Raw genomic sequence first — 21284 nt, 5'->3', positions numbered from 1 at the left:
ACATTAATCTCCTGATGATCTCCAACACCAAAGATTTGGTATGGTCTCATACAATGTTTTAAAATGCAATCACTCCTCTACTGAGAACCTTTTTTCTCTAGATTGCTTGGTTCAAATCTCAGCCAGGTCAACAGCAACCAAAGTTACCACCACATGGTAGCCTGTGTGTGAAATCAATTGGGTGGGTCTGAGCCCAGTTCCAGGAGGGACAGGTGATCACATCACAAAACTACCATTGCATCCAGCACCAATGAGCATCCTTGTTTGTGGTCTGGTGGAGGGAGCACAGGATTGATGTGGAGGCTGAACTCTGCTGAGACCCACAAGTACCCCTGACTGATGGGTGTCAGCTGCACAGCGTGGGGAAGTTGGCACTGCTGCTGCCTTTGCTCAGAGAACACGAGGCTCTTGCCCCTTTGGGATAGCTCTTTGGACAAGCACCGACTCAGGGCCCCAATAACTGTGTCAGACTGTGTTTGGAAAGAGACAGCTCCCATCTAGCAGCACCAGGTTTGAGGACAAACAAGAAAACTAGCATTAAGTCAGGTTAGTAAAGGCTATTGCCAGAGGAGAAAGGTCAGCTTTTGTATATTCTTTTTGCTGGCTGACAGGTTTAATTGTGCTTGCTTCTTTCATTCCGGTCAGATGATCTCACGGTGATTAGGTCAGGAATGTATTTTGCTCATGAGATAACTTTTCACCAGCTATTTTAACAGCCAAGAACTCTTCTCTCGTGAAAAGTTAAGCAATACCATTGTAAACAGGAGAAGAGGCAACTCTGCCAAGGTAGACCTACCCCACAGGTGTTTACCCTCACTGAAGTGAATGCCAGACAGTCCAGCTGGGATGAATCACTCTCCTCTAATAAGCAGTCCTGTGAATGAGCTGCTTGGAGATCCGTGGCTGAAAAGCACCCCCAGAGCTTAACAGCTGTTACCCTCCACAACTCCCGGAGAGCCCCACAATCATCAGGATTCTGAGCCCTACGTAAGAGTGGCCTAGGGATCAGTGACACTAGTGAACAGATGCAGAAGCTATTTCAGAGCAATACATGAATTGTGGGTAGTAGCAGCAGGGGAAGTTGAGAAATGAGTACAATGAATATCAAACTCAAAATCCTCCCTTGCCTCATCCTTTTGTTACCCTGAAGTCTCCTGAGCTCCTGCCCTGATCTGCTGCCCCCCAGCTCTCATTCTTTACCAGTGACTTAAAAAAATACCCCAGACCCCTTGGTAAATAAAAAACTCTGTGCTGCTTTAGTTTGCAGTTTGTGCTATCAAATGTGGCTTCTGTGATGGTTAGATTTGGGGGCTGACCTGTCTCACCCACAGATGCATCCTGGGCCAGTCCCTCGAGAGCAATATATACTGCTGCAAACATACTGCTCACAGGGTTGCTCAAATGCTTTTCCTCTCCCTTGTGTGACCTTCCATAGCACAGATCTGGGTTGTCTCAGCATCTTTGCTCTTAAAAGCATCCTGTTGAAAGGCTCCACTGCATGGGCTGTGGTCCAGTGAGGAATGAGGGAAGAAGAGAGGGTCAAAGCAGAAGTTAGGAAAGGCAGCATGTACCTGAGGAAACCCTGCCTCCTGGGGAAGAAGAGAGGGATATGCTGATGAAAATTATACGAAGAGAACAAAGGCCTACTGCCATTTTGTCTGCAAATAGCCGTGAGCCAGGGGGGCAGGTGGGAAGAGAACAATCTGCATAACTCTGGCTAATGCTTGTGTACTAAATCCCTGAAATAACTGCATCAATCTCTCCCCTTTGCTTGGCTGTGTCAGGACAGGCTGCACATGTGTGCATGGCAACAGTCCCACATGTGGCTGGGAAAGCATTAATGCACATCTTAGATGAGCTTTACCAGTGGGGCCTGCCTGGGGGATTGGAATTAGAATTGGAATTGGGGCTGTGCTCAGATGAGGTGAATTATTCTTGTCAGGATTGGTTAGAAGAGAGGTATGAGCTCAAACCTTTCCATCTTGGGTGGGGTGGAGTTGGATCACACCCAGACTCTTTTTAGGGGCAGTCCTTGAACTTCAATTACCCTCAAATATGTAATGAACAGTTCCAGGCTGCTCCAAGAGTATATTTCCTTGACACTTCCTATTCAAATTGCAGTCACAGGAAATGAGTCTAAGATGGCAAGATACACTTCAGTGGTCTCCCCTGTATATGCCTTTCCATTGAGAGACATATTCCAGCACTGATCAGAGACGTGAGCAGCCTGTTGGCTTTAAATCTGCTTTTTATTGCTTAAAATAATTTGACTCTGATGCAGAAATATACAGAACTTTATACGCCTGCTGCACAGTTTGAAAATCCTATAAAATAGGCTGTGTGAGAGCCCCAGGCCTTGAAAAGAGTTTTCTAAAGGAAACATTAACATGATTACAAAGAGCAACAGGTTCCTTCGTAGGGGGAAGCCAATGAGGTGCTAATTAAAATAAAGGTTCCCATCACACTGGTTTATAATGAACTTAACTACACTGGGAGCTGGCATGCAGCCTTCCTGAAGAGTTAGTAGAGGGGTTGTGTGCAAAAGCCTTTAATCTTCCTGGATGACATGACTGATGGAGCATAAAGAAGTTTCAAAGGTTAGTTCAGCAAGTCCTATGAATCCAGGCACGGCACTCACAGCCCCTAGTAAAGTGTAGGGTAGAAATAAGGGCTTGAAAAGAGAAAGATCCCAAATGTAAGGGAGCAGCACCTTGCTCCTGAAAAGTCATAGTCAAATAGAAGTGGGTGTGTCGACCCACTGATCAACAAAGGGCTCCAGTGACTGCTAAGGAATTCTGATTGCACCTGCAGGAGACTTTAATTAGGTGCACAAACAGGTTGGGTGCCCAGTGATGGGTTTGCTCACACAACTACCCATTATGTGCTCACAAAACAGGTGTTTTCACATGCATACAGATGTGCCAGGAGATATGCAGATGCCATTAAGAAGCTCATAGAAAACATGCCCATGCAAAACCAGTACCCAGATCCCCTGCTGATGGGTGTGTCACAAGGGGCAGGGATGGAAACCGCAGGACCAAGAAGCTGTTCTTATTGCAATACAGGGCATTTTGGCAGCAGAGACAGATTTTGGAAACAGCACATTTTGCTGATTCATGAGGGAGAGCACATCCATTTCTAGTTCCTCCTTTGCCTTTGTTGTGCCTTCAGCTGAGATTGGTTCTCTGGTAGGCAGCAAGAAGTGCAAGAAGTGCTGCATCTAGCACTCATTCTATGCACCTCCCTAATCCTGATGGTTCCTTTGTGTGCTCATACCACACATAGTGAAGATTCCTGCATCTTGCATGCATGCTTGCTGACTTGCCTGATTGGGGGTGGGAACTGGACAGGGAGGTTTGGGATTACCTCACCAGAGAAATCCAGGCCTGGGTCCTGCCGGTGAATTTCACTGTTACTTCTACTTGCACTTGTGCACATAGTAACCTGTCACATAGCCAACGACAAAAACCATCCAGAAGAGGATGTTTCCTCCAATCACTTTAACTGCAATGCCGATTTTCCCAGTGCACAGCTTCGTGTAGATTCTGGGGAGATAAATATTGATATAGAACAGCTGTAGTCAGCTGACATCTTGGCTGCATTCACAGGCTAAGCAGAGCTGACTCAGTTTGCTATTTGACGGGGAGACCTGCTGTCGAACTCCAGGATGGTACCGGAAGTGGTACTGGTGATTCAGTAGTGATCAGCTGCTCTCAGAAAGGGGCTGTGAGGGCTGTGCCATCTCTTGGATGAAGTATAAAACCCAGGGTCTCACTGCTTGTGGTTCCACTGAAGATTCTACAGTATCTCTCCTCAGAATAGAAATCTTAGCCCTAATGCAGGACACATTACACCTGGAGTAATTAAATTTTGTCCCCCTCAACCTTCCCTGAAGCTTCAGTTCAACACAACATTTTTCACTGCACACCCTGAACTGCTGTGTAGCGTTGCTGTGTTCCGGCCAGAGATGGCTGGTTTTAGTGGCAAGTGAAGTGATTCTAGTTTATTGTAAAACATATTAGGGTGAATAGTGTTAGAGAAATAAATGTTACTATTGTTGTTACAGAGTCTACACGGGGGGAGAGAGAGAGACCGTATTTCTCTTCCTTTCCATGAGGGTGAGTGGGGGGAAAGAATCACGATGCTCTAAGCCACTCAGTTCACTGTTTGCAATTTGCTAGAAAGAGGGAATTCTTTAAAATTGTGTACGGACAGCTTAGCTTTTAGAATAGTAACATGGCAGCCAGCTGTATCTGTAACTTCAGTTAGATTGTGAATAGAGACCAATTTCTCTGCTTTAAAAATTCCAAATTTGGTTCCCATTCCTGAAACCAATACTGAGGCACTATCTCACTGACATCCGTGGCATTGTACGATTGGAACCTTTGTGTGTTCCTGCACTGCTCGTTAAACTGAGAGAGACAATCCTGGAAGATCTGACTCAATTATCTTCCAGAAGGTGATCTGTGTTGGCCTTGCAGAAATGCTCTTGGTAGATCCTGGGGAAGTGTGTCTGGTTCTAGGACCATGTATGGTGGATGAAGGGCTACTGTGCTGGCTGACCATTGGCAGTCAAACCATGTGGGTTTCTTTAATTCCAGCACAGAAGGATAAAAGGTTGACAGACTCTCTAAGGCTAAGGAGAAGGGCAGGAGGGCCTGCAGGGATCCTCCATAGCTCAGGAGGAACACCTTGGGAAGAGGAATAGGTTCTGGACAGCTGTTCTTCTTGTGTGTGTTGTTGAGTCTACACCAGTCAGACAGCTGAGCCACAGAGGTCTCACCTTTTACATCCTGACACCTCGGCAGTGGATGTGTTCACACTGACTTCATCACAACTGCTGTTGTTCCACCTGTTGTACTGAACACGTGTGTCTTGAGGCTGCATCCTTCCAAGGAAAAGGTTGAAGGAAGAAGACTCTAGGAAGGAGGCAAAGGCAAATACAAGTTAAGCTGATGCCTTGACAAGAGGAAAAGCTTAATGCAGTTTCCTAACTTTTGTTTGTTCTCCTTTATTCCTTCTGAAAGTGACAATTATAGTCAGTGATGTGGCACCAGGCATGCCCATGTGGGGTTACACTCTCTCTTACTGACCCCAGATCAATAGCTGTCAAGAATAACGAGAAGTACAGGCACGAAGTAGTGAGACAGCTATATGTACCAATTACTATCAGGATTAAAACGGAATCCACCTGAAGAGTCTGACAGGACTTTGAATGGGAACTTTGATCAAGCTTAAAAAAAGTGGATGGGTGACTCTGAAGTCACTCCTGAGATTTCATTTATAGATCCAAATACATCAATCGAGCTGATAATTTTTGACATGTAAACACCTGTTCACTGGGAATTAGACTGAGACTATCAAACCAATTCACCCAGGCAAATAAACCTACAATCTGGGGTGAAAGACTCCATCGAGTCATCCAATCTTTTATATGCATCTGACTCAGGTCCAGATTCCAAACACCCACAAATCTTTGGAATGCTGAAGAGCCTTCCCCCTGCAGAGTAAGGACTGCCTAGTTGCTGTCTTCCACACCCCAAAGGTGTCTGCACTTCAGTAAGGAGATGTACATATGTCTGCACTTCAGTAAGGAGATGTACATATGTCTCATGGTTTTTGAAGCGTACTGGGATTCTCATGGTGAAAGGTCCCCCTACAGAAATGTAAAATTTTATTTTATGAAGCCTATCTAAAATTCTGGCCAAGGCTGAGTTATCTAGTTACTCCTTACTCTAGGTCCAGCAATGCAGCTTGTCTATCTGTTTCTCACATCATAAGCTCTTCCAGACTGGGAATACCACATCTGTGTCTTGTAGAGAACACACCATCGACACCTAACAGATCATGCTTTACAACTGCTAATTTGCAGTAATTTTAAAATTCTCCCCTTGTTGCCACCTCCTTTTTGACCCAGCCCTCCCACTCCTGAGACACGGCTTGGCTCAAGGCACCCAGTGCTGCCAGACAGCTGTGCCTGGCAGAAAGGGACTAGAAGAAAGGTTGGCCCTATAGGAAGCAGCACAAAGAAAACTAGAAATGCAGCTAGTTGATGTGTGTCTGGGAAAGAAGGGACCTGGGAAAGAGATGGGGCAGGGCTGGGAGGGATTATGCTGCCTGGGGCATATTTTCAATTTGCCCTTTTAAGTGTGATTATTTCCACTTGGATCCTAGCCTATGTTTTGTAAATAGGGGACTTTACATTCTTGGCTTGCTGACATAACAATGTCCCTGATTAAGGTCTAAATTCTAAGGCTGTTAGTGCCAGCAATCGCACTGGTGTTTGCTGACGTACCATGTTAGAGATTAGACCCAGCAGCTCCCTTCAGAGTTTTGGCCATGCAATCTAAATGCCTCTTTGTGCATATTTCTGTAGCACATTGCAGGTCTTTAGTAACGTTTTCTATTATCTGCAACTTAGCATGAGCCTGGCATATTGTGAGGGATTTTTTAAAAAGATCTTTACATTTTTAAGATGCCCCTTTTTGATCAGTGTGGTGCCGGATCAGATTGGGGCAAACGTGGCTTTAATCCACTTTAGCATTTGTCCAATCTTGGGGCCGGTGGAAAGTGGGTTAGAGCAGCCTGTAGGCTGTTCTAACTTACACCCATCTCCAGAGGCCACATGAAACTATCCCAGACTATCAGCCAGACATAACCGTGTCCTGGCCAAGACTCCTCTTTGCTAGGCTGCACCTCCTGTGCTGGGGAAGGGGGAGTTGTGCAGGGCAAGAGGCACTCTGTGCCACAAGAGGATTCCTCCACATCAGGGGACATTCCACTGCCTGACTTTGCTGGGTTATATGGCTGCTTTGTGCTGGTGAAGCAGCACTCTACAGCTGCAGCCCAGCTGGGAATCTGGCCCCCTTTTTCAATCTGACAGTGTACAGGGGTGGCACAAGGCACCTACTCTCCTTTAGAGTCCCAGGGAGGGACCCAGCACAATGGGAATCCTTGCACTTTGGGATGTTGAGGAGCTGCTCTTTTCAGGTGCCTCCCTAGCTGCCTTCTGTATGATTCCAGATCCAAAGGTCTCCTATCCTCTCCAGTGATCAGTGTATTCAAACAACATATTGACCAGTTGGCTAGAGCAGACACATTACTTCTGGCTGAGAGATTTTTTAAATGAAGCCATATTGTCTCTCTTCACTTCCCCCAAACCAACCTGTAAAAAGTAGTTTACCACTGGAATGGGCTTGGATTTTATACTCCTCCGCTCCTCCTAACGTCTGCGCAGAGCTGGGCTTCAGCAATTCTACCCCTGAAAATAGGGTGGAAAAGTGGAAAAAAGTCAGAAAAGAAAAGCGAGTTTGCCAAAGACTGTTTAAAGCTGCAGCGTGCTCTCACCTGAGGATCAAAGTCCCTCTCTGACTCCGCTCCGAGCTGTTTCTTGATGAAAAATAACCTTTGCCTTTAGCTCTTTTCTTTCTGCGTTGATTGTGAGCTTTTAACAGCTGTGTATGCTGTTGTGTTAAACCAAGATTAGAGGAGGAGCAGGGAAGGAGGCGGGGTCCACCAGTTCAGTGCCTTTCAGCCAAAAACACAGGTGCCGGCTACAGCTGGCTGACTCCATACGTTCTGACCTACCCAGAGAAATTGCTGGGGCAAAACTTCCACAGTTCCCACATGCACATTCTGTAACCTCACTCCGTCTGAAGGCAAATGAGGTGCATGCAATGGAGAATGCATGCCAAAGACTTGATTTGAGGCAGGAGTATAAGGGTTACCACCAGAAACCTTGACCATTGGACCTGGCCCTTCCTTTATTTCAGCATTCTGACCTCAGTGCCATGACAGCATTGAGATTCCAGTGAAAGGAGTGCATGGCCCTGGGGGAAGCTGGACAGCAATCCCATAAATCCTGCCCGCAGCCCTGACTCTCACAGCCCTTACTCCTCCTGGGCTAGATCCAGAGCATCTCATTCTGTCCTCCATTGATGTGATGTAGTTACTCCAGCTTTACATCGGTGTTGTGAGATCAGACTAGGTACAGTGCACCAGAGATCTAGTCAGCATTATCAGTCTGAAGCAAAATCCTTCACTTCTACTTCTGTCTTTAATGGTGCAGATTAGGGAACTGGACAGCTCGGGGGAAGGTTACTGATGGGATACAGAGCCTTTCACATGCCAGATTGCTGGCTGCAATGCAGCTCTGGTCCATTGTTTCCAACTGAAGGCGTCTGATGCCCTGTCTGAAATGAGGCAGTAGCCCCAGTTCAGTACTGAGTGGGCAGGTGTCAGCATCCCAAAATCACCTTTATAACTGGCAGCTAAATCATCCATCTCAGCAGAGAGGGCACAGCTTCAGGGGGCCTAAGGAATTAACTCCTGTCTTGCTCCCAGAGACGGTCCACTCAAGGCCAGAGTGGAGCCCCAATGTCAGGGTCCTACGGAGCTTGCTTATGTAGGACCCTTAGTCCAGCATCTCACATCAGTTCACAAGGAAATGCAAAAGGGAAGTTGATTTTGTGTTTGGTTTTATTAGAAATATTAAAACTGAAGAGAAAAGCAATGGCACATCCCTCACTAACCATCTGCAATGGTGTTTTCCAAAAGACATTCAGCTGTGTGAAGATGTCACCCAGAAAAATGCAAAGCTCAGACCAAAGAGGGCAATGGCAGATGTTCATCATGAAGATTCAGCCTTGAGCTAAGCTGAAGAGGAAAATGTCCTTTAGCCTGGTTGACTTTTGTAATAGACGTCTGGATGCAAGTGGTAGAACTCCAGGCAAAGGGCTGGGATGCCACATGGGGATGGATTTCATTTCTAAATAACCATGAGGCAACCATCTGAGTTGCGAACCTATCGTTCTGTTTGGTGGCAGAGAGGTTGGTATCCTTAGCCTTCCTAAGGGCTTTGGGTTTGAATCTCTTGTCACCCTGTGCCCTTTTGCAAAGTAGGCATGAAATGGTACAAGTGAGTGGAGAATCCTGATTTGGCAGCATTTCATCACCACTTTACACTGGTGTAGATGAGGTCACTAGGTCCAGGCCCTGGAGAACCAGACCTTTTATTTACTGTGACATAATTCAGCCAGAAATCTCTTACAGATGAGGAGGCTGTTTTATGCATTTGGAATAACTTTGCCCAATGGGAAATTCCTAAGTGTGGCTCTTGGTTAGGGGTAAAACATGAACATGCAATTTGGATATGTAACTGGCTTTGGAGCTACCTGCTGACAGCATGGAATTGGCATGTGGGGAAGTCTGCTGGGAAGTAGATATTAGGGTATTTGCCCTGTTCTGTCAGTTAGAAGGAATAACTGTGTGCATGTCAAGGAGGTGATCATCATTGATTATGGAACTGGTTACAAATTTTGGTCACAAAGGCAGGTTTCTAGCTTGCTGTTATTAATGGCAATAAGGTACAGTTGAGAAGTGACTGTAAAAATGACAGAGTGGGGTTCTGTGTTTGTTGCTCAGTTATGCTCACTTTGCAATCCAAAAGATTTTATTTTTCTAATTGCCAGGCCTGCAAACTTGATCTTGGTATCTGAAAATCAAGCAGGTTGTCTATGGCTCACGCATTGCCAATGAAAAAGATTTTGCAATGGGAACTCAATGAATAATTCTGATAAGGGTGCATGAGCCAAAACAGAATCCAGGTCCAAACTCTATGGTGGGTTTGAGGGTGCACAGCTGGATGGGAGGTTGGCAGTGACATTGTATGAGAGCCTGGCCCAGTGGTTTATCATTAAGATTGGGAAGGGGAAGACTGATTACTAAAGCTTAGATTGCCAGCACTAGTGATATCTAGCAGTGGTTGGGAACCATCCTGTTGTAGGATATGCTCAGAGATGACCTGGATGGGATTGCTAGAATCTGGCAAGTTTGAAAGGCCTGCTCATTTCAGGTCAGAAAAGCTTGGTGATCCAATGATTATGCCTGCACACTGTGTTTAAAAGGAGCATGACGAGCAGCTATGAGATAACCTGGCCAAAGCAGGTGGTGTGCAACACAGAGGGAATCATTTTCACTTTCTAGCACCTCTGATCCAAGAACTCCCAAAGCACTTTGCAAACTCACATTAACTCTCATAACTCCTGTGAGAAGCAGAGATTATTCTACAGATGGGAAACCTGAGAGAATAAGTGATTTACGGCAAATTGAGCCCTGATTCCAGTCCCCAATTCCAACTATGAGGCAACAGTGTAGACTAATTAGAGATCAGCTGGCTTAACAGAAAGCAGTTGAATTCAAATTTAATTGTTTAATTTATCAATAAAAACAAAACATCAGAGAACAAACCAAAATGCAACCAGGAAAGAGCCTCAGGAGAAAGTGCCTTTCTGACTCTGTGACTCAGCTGCAGGAATCAGCTCTCAGCGTACAAGACCCTATTTCACAGGACTCTTTTTGGTGGTCTTAGAATTAGGAGAGGACAAATTTGCTGGCTCAGTGCTGAAGAGAGACGGGACCTTCACACCCTTTTGTTTCAGCATCTGATGAAAATCCAGCCGCTCGCTAATTATTCTCTGGAAATCAGACACATTCACAGAAGAATCCAGCATTAGCCATGGAGGTGAGGATCATAAAGCTTCTCCTTCTCTCACCTCTCCGCTGGTTCCCAGCTCAGGGGTCCACGTAGAAGCATCATTCCACACTGAATCACATACCTGCATAGCCTCCAGTGCCTCCTCATCGCTAATTTCAGCTTGGGGGGATTTGGCACCTGCAGCACTGTATGTGGCCTGAATTATTTTGCTTCGAAATCTTTCAAACTTTGATTTAAAAAAGGAGGAAAAAAATGACTTTAATTTGTTTAACCAGGAACTAACCAGGTTTCCTCCAATTAAAGAAGGATGCTGTCTGACGCAAGCAAAGACCTTCTCTCACTAGAGGAAGAATTTAAACTAACCCTTGCTTTTAAGCTATGCCAACAAGAGGGTTGGAATGACAGCTGGCATTTCTGACAGGTTCTTGTGTCTCTGAATGTCCCCAGGCCACCAGCGAGGGGCAGAACTGAACTTCTGTGAAATTCTGCCCTGGCCTGAGTATGTGCAATTACCAGATGGCATCACCAGAAGCCCCACACAGACACCTAGTGGCAGCATGTGTCTCTGAATTAGCAACCTAAGCAAATCTGATCTGATGTTGGATGGCATTGCACCTGCTTGCAGCAGGTCTGAATATGTCCCTGTAAGAATAAATATGGAGAAATGTCTTCCCATGATGGCTGTTTAGTCTGTTCCTGTATTTGAGAGAGGGGGATCCCCAGAAGGGCTGGGAGGATGTGGGATAAAAATTCAGAAAGAAGTTTGGTGTTGTAACTATTCTGGTCTGAAACCTTGGAGTCTCTTTTTCTTGGTACCCCATAAGAGCCATAACTTAAACAAAGGCCCCTGGCAAGTGCAGGAGCCCAAGCCTCCAGGGAAAGGTTGAGGAACATGTGGACTGTTAACTGCCAGCCCCTCCATTCCTGCTGCTGGAGTTGAGGTTCCAAAGGGAGCCCCATGCAGTCCACCCAATGATTGTGTCTGGGCCCTGACTAAACTGGGGCTTTTGTTCTTGTTAGCAGGAGCCCTCCCTCAGGGGAGAGGCCCGCAGTGAAGGAGGAAAGAGGCCACCTTTACCCTGGCACTGATGCACTCCAGTGCAACTTTGGCCTGCTGCTCAGCGTGCTTCAAGGCCTCGACTTGGTTCTGCATCTCACTTTGGTCACACAGCTGCTTCTGCATGTGGTGCTGGGCTACCATAACCTCTGCCTGGAGCTGGTTGATCTTGCTCTGCAAATCATCAATCAGTTTGTTTTTCTTGGCCAGTTTGGATTCTTGTTCCACAATGTTCTGAGGAGAAACACAGTTCAGAAGGAGTGGAGAAGAAAGCTGCCTAACTCAAACATGCCTTACTAGAGATTTTGCTCTGCTATTCCAAACCCTTCCTAAACTTCCCAGAAGGCAGCAGTAGCCCAGTAATGTTACTTTTTGTCCCCGCCAGGTTTACCTATAGTATTTAATAATTCTAATTAAGAGCCATTAAAACAGGTTTGTTCCCGTCTTCACCAGTTCAGGCTTGTTAGAAAAATTAAACTGAGCAGTAAAGTGTATTGAGAAACAAAACAGGCCAGGGCTATCCCATCTCTGCTTTTCATGGGACAGACTCCCCTGCAAAACTAGGGAGGACATGGATGGATTTAGTGTTGAGAGTAACTAGAGTGAAAGACACAGCACATCAGTGCAGGATTTGGAGAGAGACCAGGAAAGGACCTAAAGGAGAACAAGGTGCTCACCAAATGGGATTGTTTTGTTTAATTTATACAGGCCCAGGCCTAATTGGGGCACAGCAGGGAGAATTAGGGTGTTGGCTGCTGTAACTGAGCACAGGAGTTTGCACTGATGAATCACCTGTCGGAGTTTGTAATTTTCTCTCTCTATTATTCCCATCATTTCTTCACGCTTCCGTTCTTCTCGAAGGCTGGAAAACTGAGAGAAAAGGCTCCAGTTAACACATCAGCCCCATTACTACAGGTCGCAGAATGATGATTTCCTGATTTGTTAAAAAGGAATGAAAAGTCTCACAAAGAATAAATTCCCAGTTTCCTCCACACTACACAGTGGTGGCCAATGGTCTGTGTTGTGCTCTGAGTGACTGTACCTTGGCAGACATGGCTTGTAGTTGATTTCCCCGCTCTCGAAGCTCCTTCTGTAGCATTTCCTTTTCAGACTCAGCTCTCCGTAGCTGTGACTCCTGGAAAGCCAGCTGCCTTTGCAAGGAAGTGATGGCACCTGTACAATCAGAGTAGATTTCTGAACCAACTGGGTCCCTGTTAAAGCCCCCAAGAAACCTCCCCTAGGTGATGGAAAAAGGGGCCAGTCATTTTATTCCATCATCCAAAAGTCATCTGGCTGTGGACATAAGTTATCTTAGAACTACAGTCACTACAGAAGTACACTTCAGCTGCATGATACTTTATCGCATCACTGAATTCAAGTGTCCATTTCTTAATACCAGCCAAATTCATCTTGTGCAAGAGTCAAAATACTTAGAAATAGTTTGATATGCAGAAGCTCCATCCAGGCTAGTGACAGAAGCTGGACACGTCACAGACGTGCTGCTAGCTATACAGAGCTGCTCCTCTTTGTTCAAAAGCTGCTCTTGATTAGCACCCGCATTGTTTAGCAGTCCAAACCTTACCAAGCACTTTTAAGTAGAATCTGCCCTTGGTTGGTAATGGGCATCTTTACCAGGCAAGCTGTAAGGGAACATAATTCAAAAGTAGCTGCTGTTGTTGGGAAGCTACCTTTAAACTGCACAGGGAATAGAAGCTGCAGCCTCTCAGTGAAGATCTAATGTAGATCCTTCCTAGACAAAGGGAACTGAGCCACAATAATGACTTTCTCTTGCTCCCCATAACCACCATACAAATTGTTTACAGAATAGGGGAAGAGTTTGGGATCTAGCCACTAAAATTTCAGATACTCTTTGGTCTTTTGTGTTCCCCGTATGCCAGTCCTGGTACCTGTGGCCATGTCATAGTCCGTTTTTGCTTTCTCCAGTTCTTTACAGAGTTCTTGGTTCATTTGCTGGAATTCTCTGAGCTTGATCAGGGATGCTTTCTCTTCTGCCTCCGCCTCATTCTCCCCCTCCTCTTCAGAAGCCACTTCAATCTCTGTACCACTAAGAAGCTCTTTTTCCATGTCCTCTTGTCTCAAGCCCTTTTGCTGCATTTCTGAGTACTGTAAGGACAAAAGGACAGGAAGAATTTTGAAAGTTGAAGCAAAATGCAGCGTTAGGTAGAGACTGGCTTTAGTCATATAAGGCTCCATTTCTGGAGCTGAATGTTTGGAGGGGCGGGAGTCTAGTTCCGGAGTTGCATTTAGGGCACCTCGCTAACCCTGAGCCAGAGACCTTACCAATGGAATAATGTAATGTGTGGTGAAACACTGACACGGGTTAAGAAAATGATTCAGTAACTGCTGCAGCTTAATTCCTGGTTCCCTTTTAAACTCTCGAGTTCTAGTCCAAACGCAGGAAAACTGTGCTTCCTGTTCTTCTTTATCTAAAAGTGTCTGTTGTGTCCAGCACTGGAGCATCTGGGGACCTCACAATGTCTAGATCGGGGTGGGCAAACTTTTCGGGCTGCGGGCCACATCTGGGTGGAGAAATTGTATGCAGAGCCGAGGGACGGGGTATGGGAGGGGGTGCAGTGTGCAGGAATCGGCTCAGGGCAAGGGATTGGGGCAGAGGAGGGGTGCAGGGTGTATGAGGGGGCTGAGGGAAGGGGGTTGTGGTGCAGGAGTGTGGAGTGTAGGAGGAGGCTCTGGACAGGGGTGCAGGAGGGGTGAGGACTGCGGGAGGGGTCTCGGGCAGGGGGTTGGGGTGCAGGAGGGGTGCGGGCTATACAAGGGGGATCAGGACAAGGAGCTGGGGTGCAAGGTGCAGGTAGGGGGCTTAGGGCAGGGAGTTGGGGGGGCAGGCTGCAGGTGGGGTTTGGCTCCGGCCTGGCGCCGCTTACCTAAAGTGGCTCTGGGGTGGCAGCAGCATGCACTAGGGCCAGGGCGGACTCCCTGCATGCCTGCCCTGGCCCTGGACCTGGCCCTGTGCCACTCCAGGAAGCGTTGCGGCCCCTGAAGGAGGGCTGGGGGCAGAGGGCGCCACATGCACTGCCCTTGCCGCGCCTCCAGGTACCTCCCCTGAAGCTCCCATTGGCCTCGGTTCCCCATTCCAGGCCAATGGAAGCTGTGGGGGGCAGTGCCTGGAGGCAAGGGCAATGCACAGAGCCCTCTTCCCCCCCAATCCGGGGGCCACAGGGAATTGGTGCCAGCCACTACTGAGAGTGGCGCGGGGCTCACAGCGCCATGGGGGCAATCCTGTGGGGTGTGAGTCTGAAGCCAAGCTGCCGGAGTCCAGAGCCTAATGCCCCATGGTCAGAGCCTGTGGCCAGAGCCTGCCACCCGCCACACCAGGGCTAAAGCCAGAAGCCTGAGTCTCACCGCCCCCGGGAAGGTGGCGAACTCACACCAGCTGTCTGCTCCGCCGATGTTTGTGGCTCAAGATGGGGGCAGGACCCAACCCCTCCTTGCTGCCCCCTGGGTCCGAATCACTGCCCAAGAGGCTGTGGCTGCAAGAAAAGCCCCTGGTAGTCGCATTTGAGAAATGCTGATCTAGAGGATGCAGTCACTAAAGGACACCTTTAGCAGCAGTGTGAAAATAACATCATAGCACAGACTCCTCTCATTCTACTGTCAGTTTCTTTTGCCATATCTGAACTAGTGCAGATCCTCTTTCACCTCCTTTTCCAGTTGCCATAGTTCCTCCTGGTCTTTCATCAAGGACTCAGACAGGCTAGCAATCTTAGAGTCCAGCATTTTATCAGAGTAGCTTAGTTTTAATTTTAAGCATGCCACCTCCTCTCTCAAATCTTCTTTAGTGCCACTTTCTCCTAAGCCATCCTGCACTGAACTTCTTAGCCTAGGCACCTTTGTCTTGCTGTCATCAGCTACAGGTTCTGAGGCTGCATCTTTCTGCAAGGGAAAATTTAGTATGAGGAAAACTACCTAGGAAGCTAAAAGTAGGAAGCTGCTTTCCACACTCTTAGCTTGCAGCGCATAAAGGAAAGAGCTTGTGTCTTAAACAGATAGCTAAGGGTTAATGTCTCTTTCACCTGGAAAGAAGTAATCTGAACCACCTGACCAGAGGACCAATCAGGAAACAGGATTTTTTTCAACTCTGGGTGGAGGTAATTGTGTGTCTGAGTTCTTTGTCTTCTGCCTGTATGCACTCTCGGATGAGAAGATTTTCTATTTCCTGCTTTCTAATCTTCTGTTTCCCAGTTGTGAGTACCAAAGATCAGATAAGGGATTTATATGTTCTTTGGTATTTACATGTCTATAGGTGCTGAAGTGCTGTGAATTGTATTCTTTTTGAATAAGGCTGTTTATTCATATTTCTTTTAAGCAATTGACCCTGTATTTGTCACCTTAATACAGAGAGACCATTTGTATGTATTTTTCTTTCTTTTTCTATAAAGCTTTCTTTTAAGACCTGTTGGAGTTTTCCTTTAGTGGGGAACTTCAGGGAATTGGGTCTGCAGCTCACCAGGGAATTGGTGGGAGGAAGAAGTCAGGGGGAGGTCTGTGTGTGTTAGATTTACTAGCCTGATTTTGCATTCCCTCTGGGTGAAGAGGAAAGTGCTTTTGTTTCCAGGACTGGAACTACAGAGGGTGGACTCCCTCTGCTTAGATTCACGGAGGTTGCTTCTGTGTATCTCTCCAGGAGCACCTGGAGGGGGGAAGGGAAAAGATTTCTTTCCCTTTGTTGTGAGACTCAAGGGTTTGGGTCTTGGGGTCCCCAGGAAAGGGTTTCGGGGGGACCAGAGTGCCCCAAAACACTCTAATTTTTTGGGTGGTGGCAGCAGTACCAGGTCCAAGCTGGTAACTAAGCTTGGAGGTTTTTCATGCTAACCCCCATATTTTGGACGCTAAGGTCCAAATCTGGGACCAGGTTATATGACAGCTTGGTGCAGTAACCGCAATTATACCTCACCTTGTCAGTGAATTCTTAGTTCTAGGCCTCCACAATGGTTCTGGGGAAGCTGATTATGATCCTCATAAGGGATATAATAAAGCTACTGACCGTGACTGTGTCAGTCGGAGGCAATCTGAAGCAGAATGGAATGCTGAGAGTGCTCATTTGATAACGTGTTTAGAAAATGATGCACAAAGTGGGACTGCTGGAGGGGTCTCATTTGCATATAATTACCCAGAATGCTCTTCACTCTCACTGTGTTACTTGTGAATTCAGGGCACAAGGAGGGCCTTAAATAGCTTTTATTTTGAACCTCGCTTCCTCAGTCTGGTTGTTTTTTGTGTGTGTGCCGCTGTTTGAGGAAATCCCCTGTCTGCTTACATCATAGAATCATAGGTTCAGAAGTGACCACAAGGGTCATCATCATCAGCTTTTCCACTAGCGATGGCCACTGCTGATAGACTTCATAGTCAGAGACAAAATGGCTATTTTAAATGCGTGCTTCATTTCATGCAGAGAAAATGAGTGTAAGTCACCTCCTTTGTGATGACACTTTCCCTCCTGAGCAGCTCCAGATGCTTCTTCAGATTCTCCATCTCCTCCCTAAGGATAGAGATTACATCATCCTTCCTTGCACATTCTGCTTTACATCTTGAAAGACGACTAATCTCTTCTCCCATCATCAACAAGCATCGTTCCTGGGAACAGAAATAGGCATAGCGTTCACTCAAACAATGCATCTGAGGTTTGATGGGATATTGGTAGGCAGGAAAAAGATGGATGTGTGGCATACGAGTGGATGATTTACTGTATGGTATCTAGTCTAAGGGATAGAACTCAGGACTCCTAGGTTCTCTTTCTTATTTTGACGTGGACTTACTGCCATTCTCCTCTCTATTTGCTTTCCCTTCTTTCCTGCACTTCACGTTGTTTAGAAAAAGAACTTTGAGATCCATTGATGAATCCATTTATTCAAATACAATTCTATAATTAACTTAATTTACATCACACCCTTAGAAAGTGAATTTTCTAGATGGATCACTTTGCAATTAACTATGTGCATGGTTTACTCTTCTTTTTGAAATATTATAGCAACATTTTCTTACCTTCTCACGGATTACATCAATATACCATGGGATTTTACTCTCTATAGGTCCTCTTTGTTGTTCAGCTGGAACTATTCCTTCTGTGAAACTCTTCCATTTCGAGAGACCAGTGAAACTTTTACTGGGTAGGAGCTGGCCAGCTGCTGGCGGCAGGGGGAGAAATAGTGGAAAAAACATTCATCTAAATATCACCCAGAGACTGGAAAAACGTATTTGTTCTGTCAAACTTATTTCTTCTGGCAACAAATCTCTATTACTAGCCTCAACTTTTTGGGTTCCACTTACTGTACCATTTAAAAAACTCCTCAGAAAAGATTTACCATATTGAATTAAAAACAGTGACCCAGCCTGCAATGGATAGGCTTCAAAAGGAGTTGTCTTGTTCAAACTGCCTGCTGGCTTGTACCTTAATCAGCAAAATCCTCCAACTCGTGACTGGACGTGCCATGTCCTGCATATTACCACACGTAGACTAGACTGGAACAGGGACCATGAAGGACTATAGGCAGCACTTTTACCACCCGATGCAGGTTGCTCTATGGAGTATATAGCTCGGAGATCATGTCATGCCACACCACCAACTGGTTAAAAAGAGCAACCAAGGCAAGCCCAATGGTTTTTCCTATAGCAACATAATGTGCTGCCTTGCAAAAGCACCGATTTCACACCCTTCTGGGAAAACACACACGCATACAATCTTCACAGTCATCCTCTTACCCTTACCTTTGGTGGCCAATTCTGATGGATATGTGTTCTGAAAGGCAGCATTCCACTCTTCAAAGTTGAGTTGGGAGGACAGACTGATGGTACTCAAATTAAAGGACAAATCAGGGACATCTGATAAAGTACTTTCTGTGTTTGAAACAAATATCCTAGTTACTTCTAGGTGGTTTTTCTTTTTTGTTTTTGGCAAGAAAAATATGTATTTTGACGTATTCCAGATTCTCAGCACTCTGGCTTATACCTTCTGTCACAAAAAAGGGTTGAAACTCTTACCAGTTTCAGAGAAGTGAAGAGAATGTGGGTTTTATGCAAAATGAGATGGACTGATCTAAATATTATGCATTTATACTGAATTTCTAGTTCAGATATGTGAGGAACCTATCACTTTTAATATCCAGGTAGATTTACCTGGTCACGGTAACACAAACTTATGACAGAATGAAAGGGCTGAGATCTGAGTCACTTCGCCCTTCTGAATAAGGAAAAATCTGTCTTCAGTCACAGAGCAGGCTAAAAGGGACCACCAGAGCATCCAGAAACTAGTTCTGAAACTCTGTTCAGCATGAAACTGTCACAGACCAGCATAAGCCCAAAGGTTCCTTAGCCTGAAAAATGGGGCTGGTGTTCAGGACATAGGGAAAAACTCCTCTCAGTGTGACTACTCTACTCTGCGACTACTCCTTCAAGAGACATGTGGAGTTTATAGCCTAAACAGCCTGGGTGCAATCAAGAAGCCCCCTGCCCCGCCCTGGGGCTATACATAAACAGGGAAAGGAAGCTGAGTGAGAGAGAAAGGAACCAGAAGTGGTGTTGGTGACAATGGTCCATCGGTCACCAGCCTGACCTAGGCTTAGAGACTTTGTTTTCTGATTGTATGCTTGGTTATGCTGACTCAAGCCTTGGAGGTAAGAGCCTTATGAACTTAGTTAAATTGTTCCTTCCCTGACCTGCTGTCTAAGGAAAGGGAGACAGCTTGCCTGCCTCCTAGAACAATAGGAGAAGCTGGAACTCTGGAGGCCCTCTGAAGGCAGGATGGTTTTTGTTTAGGTGGTCTTGACCTCCTCTTTCTTGGATTATGTACACTTGCCTTTGGGTTTTTCACTTGCTACCAGCTAGGCTTTTCTTTTTTAACTTTTTGTGGTAGCATTGAGGAAATGCTAAATAAATGATACTGTCGAAAGCTCCTACTAGCAAATAATACATACTAGTCAAGTGCAAGATTCGTGTTACGTGTTAAAGTTGTGCTGAGGGAATCATCAGTACTCTAGCTACCTGCAATTTGATGAATGAATGGGGAAACAATTTGTAGGACTTAAATGGAAGTACTGAGGAAATAAGGGCTATCATGTGGGAGAAATAGCTTAATATATCACAGGAAAGAGTATTGGGGGTTTGCTGATCTCTCTTGTGAGCCTTACCAAGCTGGGATGTTGAAGTTGCTCTGTTACTAAATCTAGGACATCCAGGGCGCATTAGAAAAGATCTCTGTAATTCCTTCACCTGGGGCTCATACTCTGACTCAGAGAAGCCAGCAGGTTTGATATCAGCCTGGCAAAGAGGAGGACATTAGACCATTAACTGGATGTGTCTTATTCAAAAAGTGCTCTTTAACTGTAGGTTGGCCGGAAGGTAGGTGTAAATCCATTCTGTGATGTGACAACCAGCAATGATAGGCTGATCAAGGTCAGGGCCTGATCTGAAAAGTGCTGAGTATCCTCAACTTCATTCTGAAGTTGGAGGGAGTAGAGGGGGCTCAGCATGTCAGAGGAGGCCCTGAGTTCACTGCAGGATCAGACTCTCATGAAGAAAGGAATTTTTAGCATTTGATGAAGGCTTTCTCCCACTTTCTTTCAACTAAGATTTTTCAAGGGAGTTAAATGCCCAAATCCCATTGCAACTGTGTGCCTAACCCCCTTTGGAATTTCCAGCATTAATCCTGGGGGTGGGGTTATGATGTTGCTGATAAACAAAGCATTGCAATTGCATAGGAGAGATGAAAATCCACTTCTTGCCATTATCTGCATATTAAAGCTGGCCTTTGCTGCACTTCCCTTGAGAGGCCCCAGTATTTTGTGGGTAAGCAAATGGCATATGATTGGCTCCTGTGGTGTGCAGAATCCATTCTACTTGATGGGATTTTCCTTTCTTTGGAGCTCAAACCTGAAAGAAGCTGCTGCCCAAAATGCCAACCTGCAAGGTGCTCAGTACTTCTCAGAAGGTGTATAGTGTCAGCAAGGCAGCCCCTTCTGACCCTTTGCGTCCCAAATCAAATCCCATTTTATCATGTCTAAAACGTGATTAGAATAGTAGCATATTAGATACTTGGTTCTCATAGTAGCGTCTGACTGCTTGAGCTGATTTACTCAGCGTGGATCTACCGCTGGGAAGTTTCCATACTGGGGTCTGTTGCCTTCGGCTGCTTAATTCTTGGAGCTCACTGAAACCCTTTGTCATCACGTTCATCTCTCTAATGGTATTTCGCCAGTCTCAGCCTTTCACAAAATGGAGAGGGGGAGAATTAACAGGAGCCTGTGGGGTTAAAAGGCCTATAATTTTACAAATCACATTTCCTCATTTGTGTTCCTGATAAGTCTCAATCAGAGGTTTGCAAACTGTGGGGCCTGCCCCCCGGAGAGGGGGCAGAGAGGAACTTTCAGGGGGACACCAGCCCAGTCTGGTTGAGGATCTTGGCTGTGGGGAGCAGGAGGGAGGGGGGCTGGCTCAGGGATTGGGGGGGAGCAGGGGGTTGTGGGGGCAGGGATTGAAGGTGGTTGAGGGCAGGGCTCTTGGGGGAAGGAGCAGGGATCTGGCTTAGGGGGTGGGGGGCAGGGAGTGGAGGGAGGCTGAGGGAGCAGGAGGGGGAGATAGCTGAGTGATTGGGGGGGCAGGGAGTGGAGGGGGTTGGGGGCTAGGGGAACAGGAGGGGGAGCTGGCTGAGGGATTGGGGGGAGCAGGGGGCTGGTTTAGGGGCTGGGGCCAGGGACTGGA

General features: G+C 46.3%; 2 protein-coding genes across 3 annotated transcripts; both read right to left on the bottom strand.

Annotated features, from left to right (window-relative positions):
• Positions 1-2230: 2230 nt before the first annotated feature.
• On the bottom strand, positions 2231-10335 carry SMIM1 (small integral membrane protein 1 (Vel blood group)). 2 transcript variants are annotated; one of them, XM_030537269.1, is made up of 4 exons: positions 7348-10335; positions 7166-7261; positions 4784-4919; positions 2231-3545 (listed from the first exon to the last, which is right to left on the bottom strand). In XM_030537269.1, the coding sequence occupies exons 3-4, from the start codon at positions 4885-4887 to the stop codon at positions 3419-3421; spliced, it is 231 nt and encodes a 76-aa protein (XP_030393129.1). In that variant the 5' UTR covers positions 4888-4919; positions 7166-7261; positions 7348-10335; the 3' UTR covers positions 2231-3418. The 2 variants fall into 2 exon arrangements, with proteins under 2 accessions (XP_030393129.1, XP_030393130.1); XM_030537270.1 differs by having other exon boundaries at positions 7184-7261.
• Positions 10336-10396: 61 nt separating this feature from the next.
• On the bottom strand, positions 10397-20788 carry CCDC27 (coiled-coil domain containing 27). Its single transcript, XM_030537267.1, has 11 exons — positions 20619-20788; positions 19715-19844; positions 18297-18425; positions 17574-17716; positions 17004-17165; positions 15231-15464; positions 13460-13676; positions 12595-12725; positions 12345-12422; positions 11574-11786; positions 10397-10721 (listed from the first exon to the last, which is right to left on the bottom strand). The coding sequence occupies exons 1-11, from the start codon at positions 20757-20759 to the stop codon at positions 10530-10532; spliced, it is 1770 nt and encodes a 589-aa protein (XP_030393127.1). The 5' UTR covers positions 20760-20788; the 3' UTR covers positions 10397-10529.
• Between the last annotated feature and the right edge of the window lie 496 nt (positions 20789-21284).

This window comes from Gopherus evgoodei, chromosome 18, assembly GCF_007399415.2.
Source record: "Gopherus evgoodei ecotype Sinaloan lineage chromosome 18, rGopEvg1_v1.p, whole genome shotgun sequence".
Taxonomy (NCBI): domain Eukaryota; kingdom Metazoa; phylum Chordata; order Testudines; family Testudinidae; genus Gopherus; species Gopherus evgoodei.
This window is presented reverse-complemented; position numbering and strand designations above follow the sequence as displayed.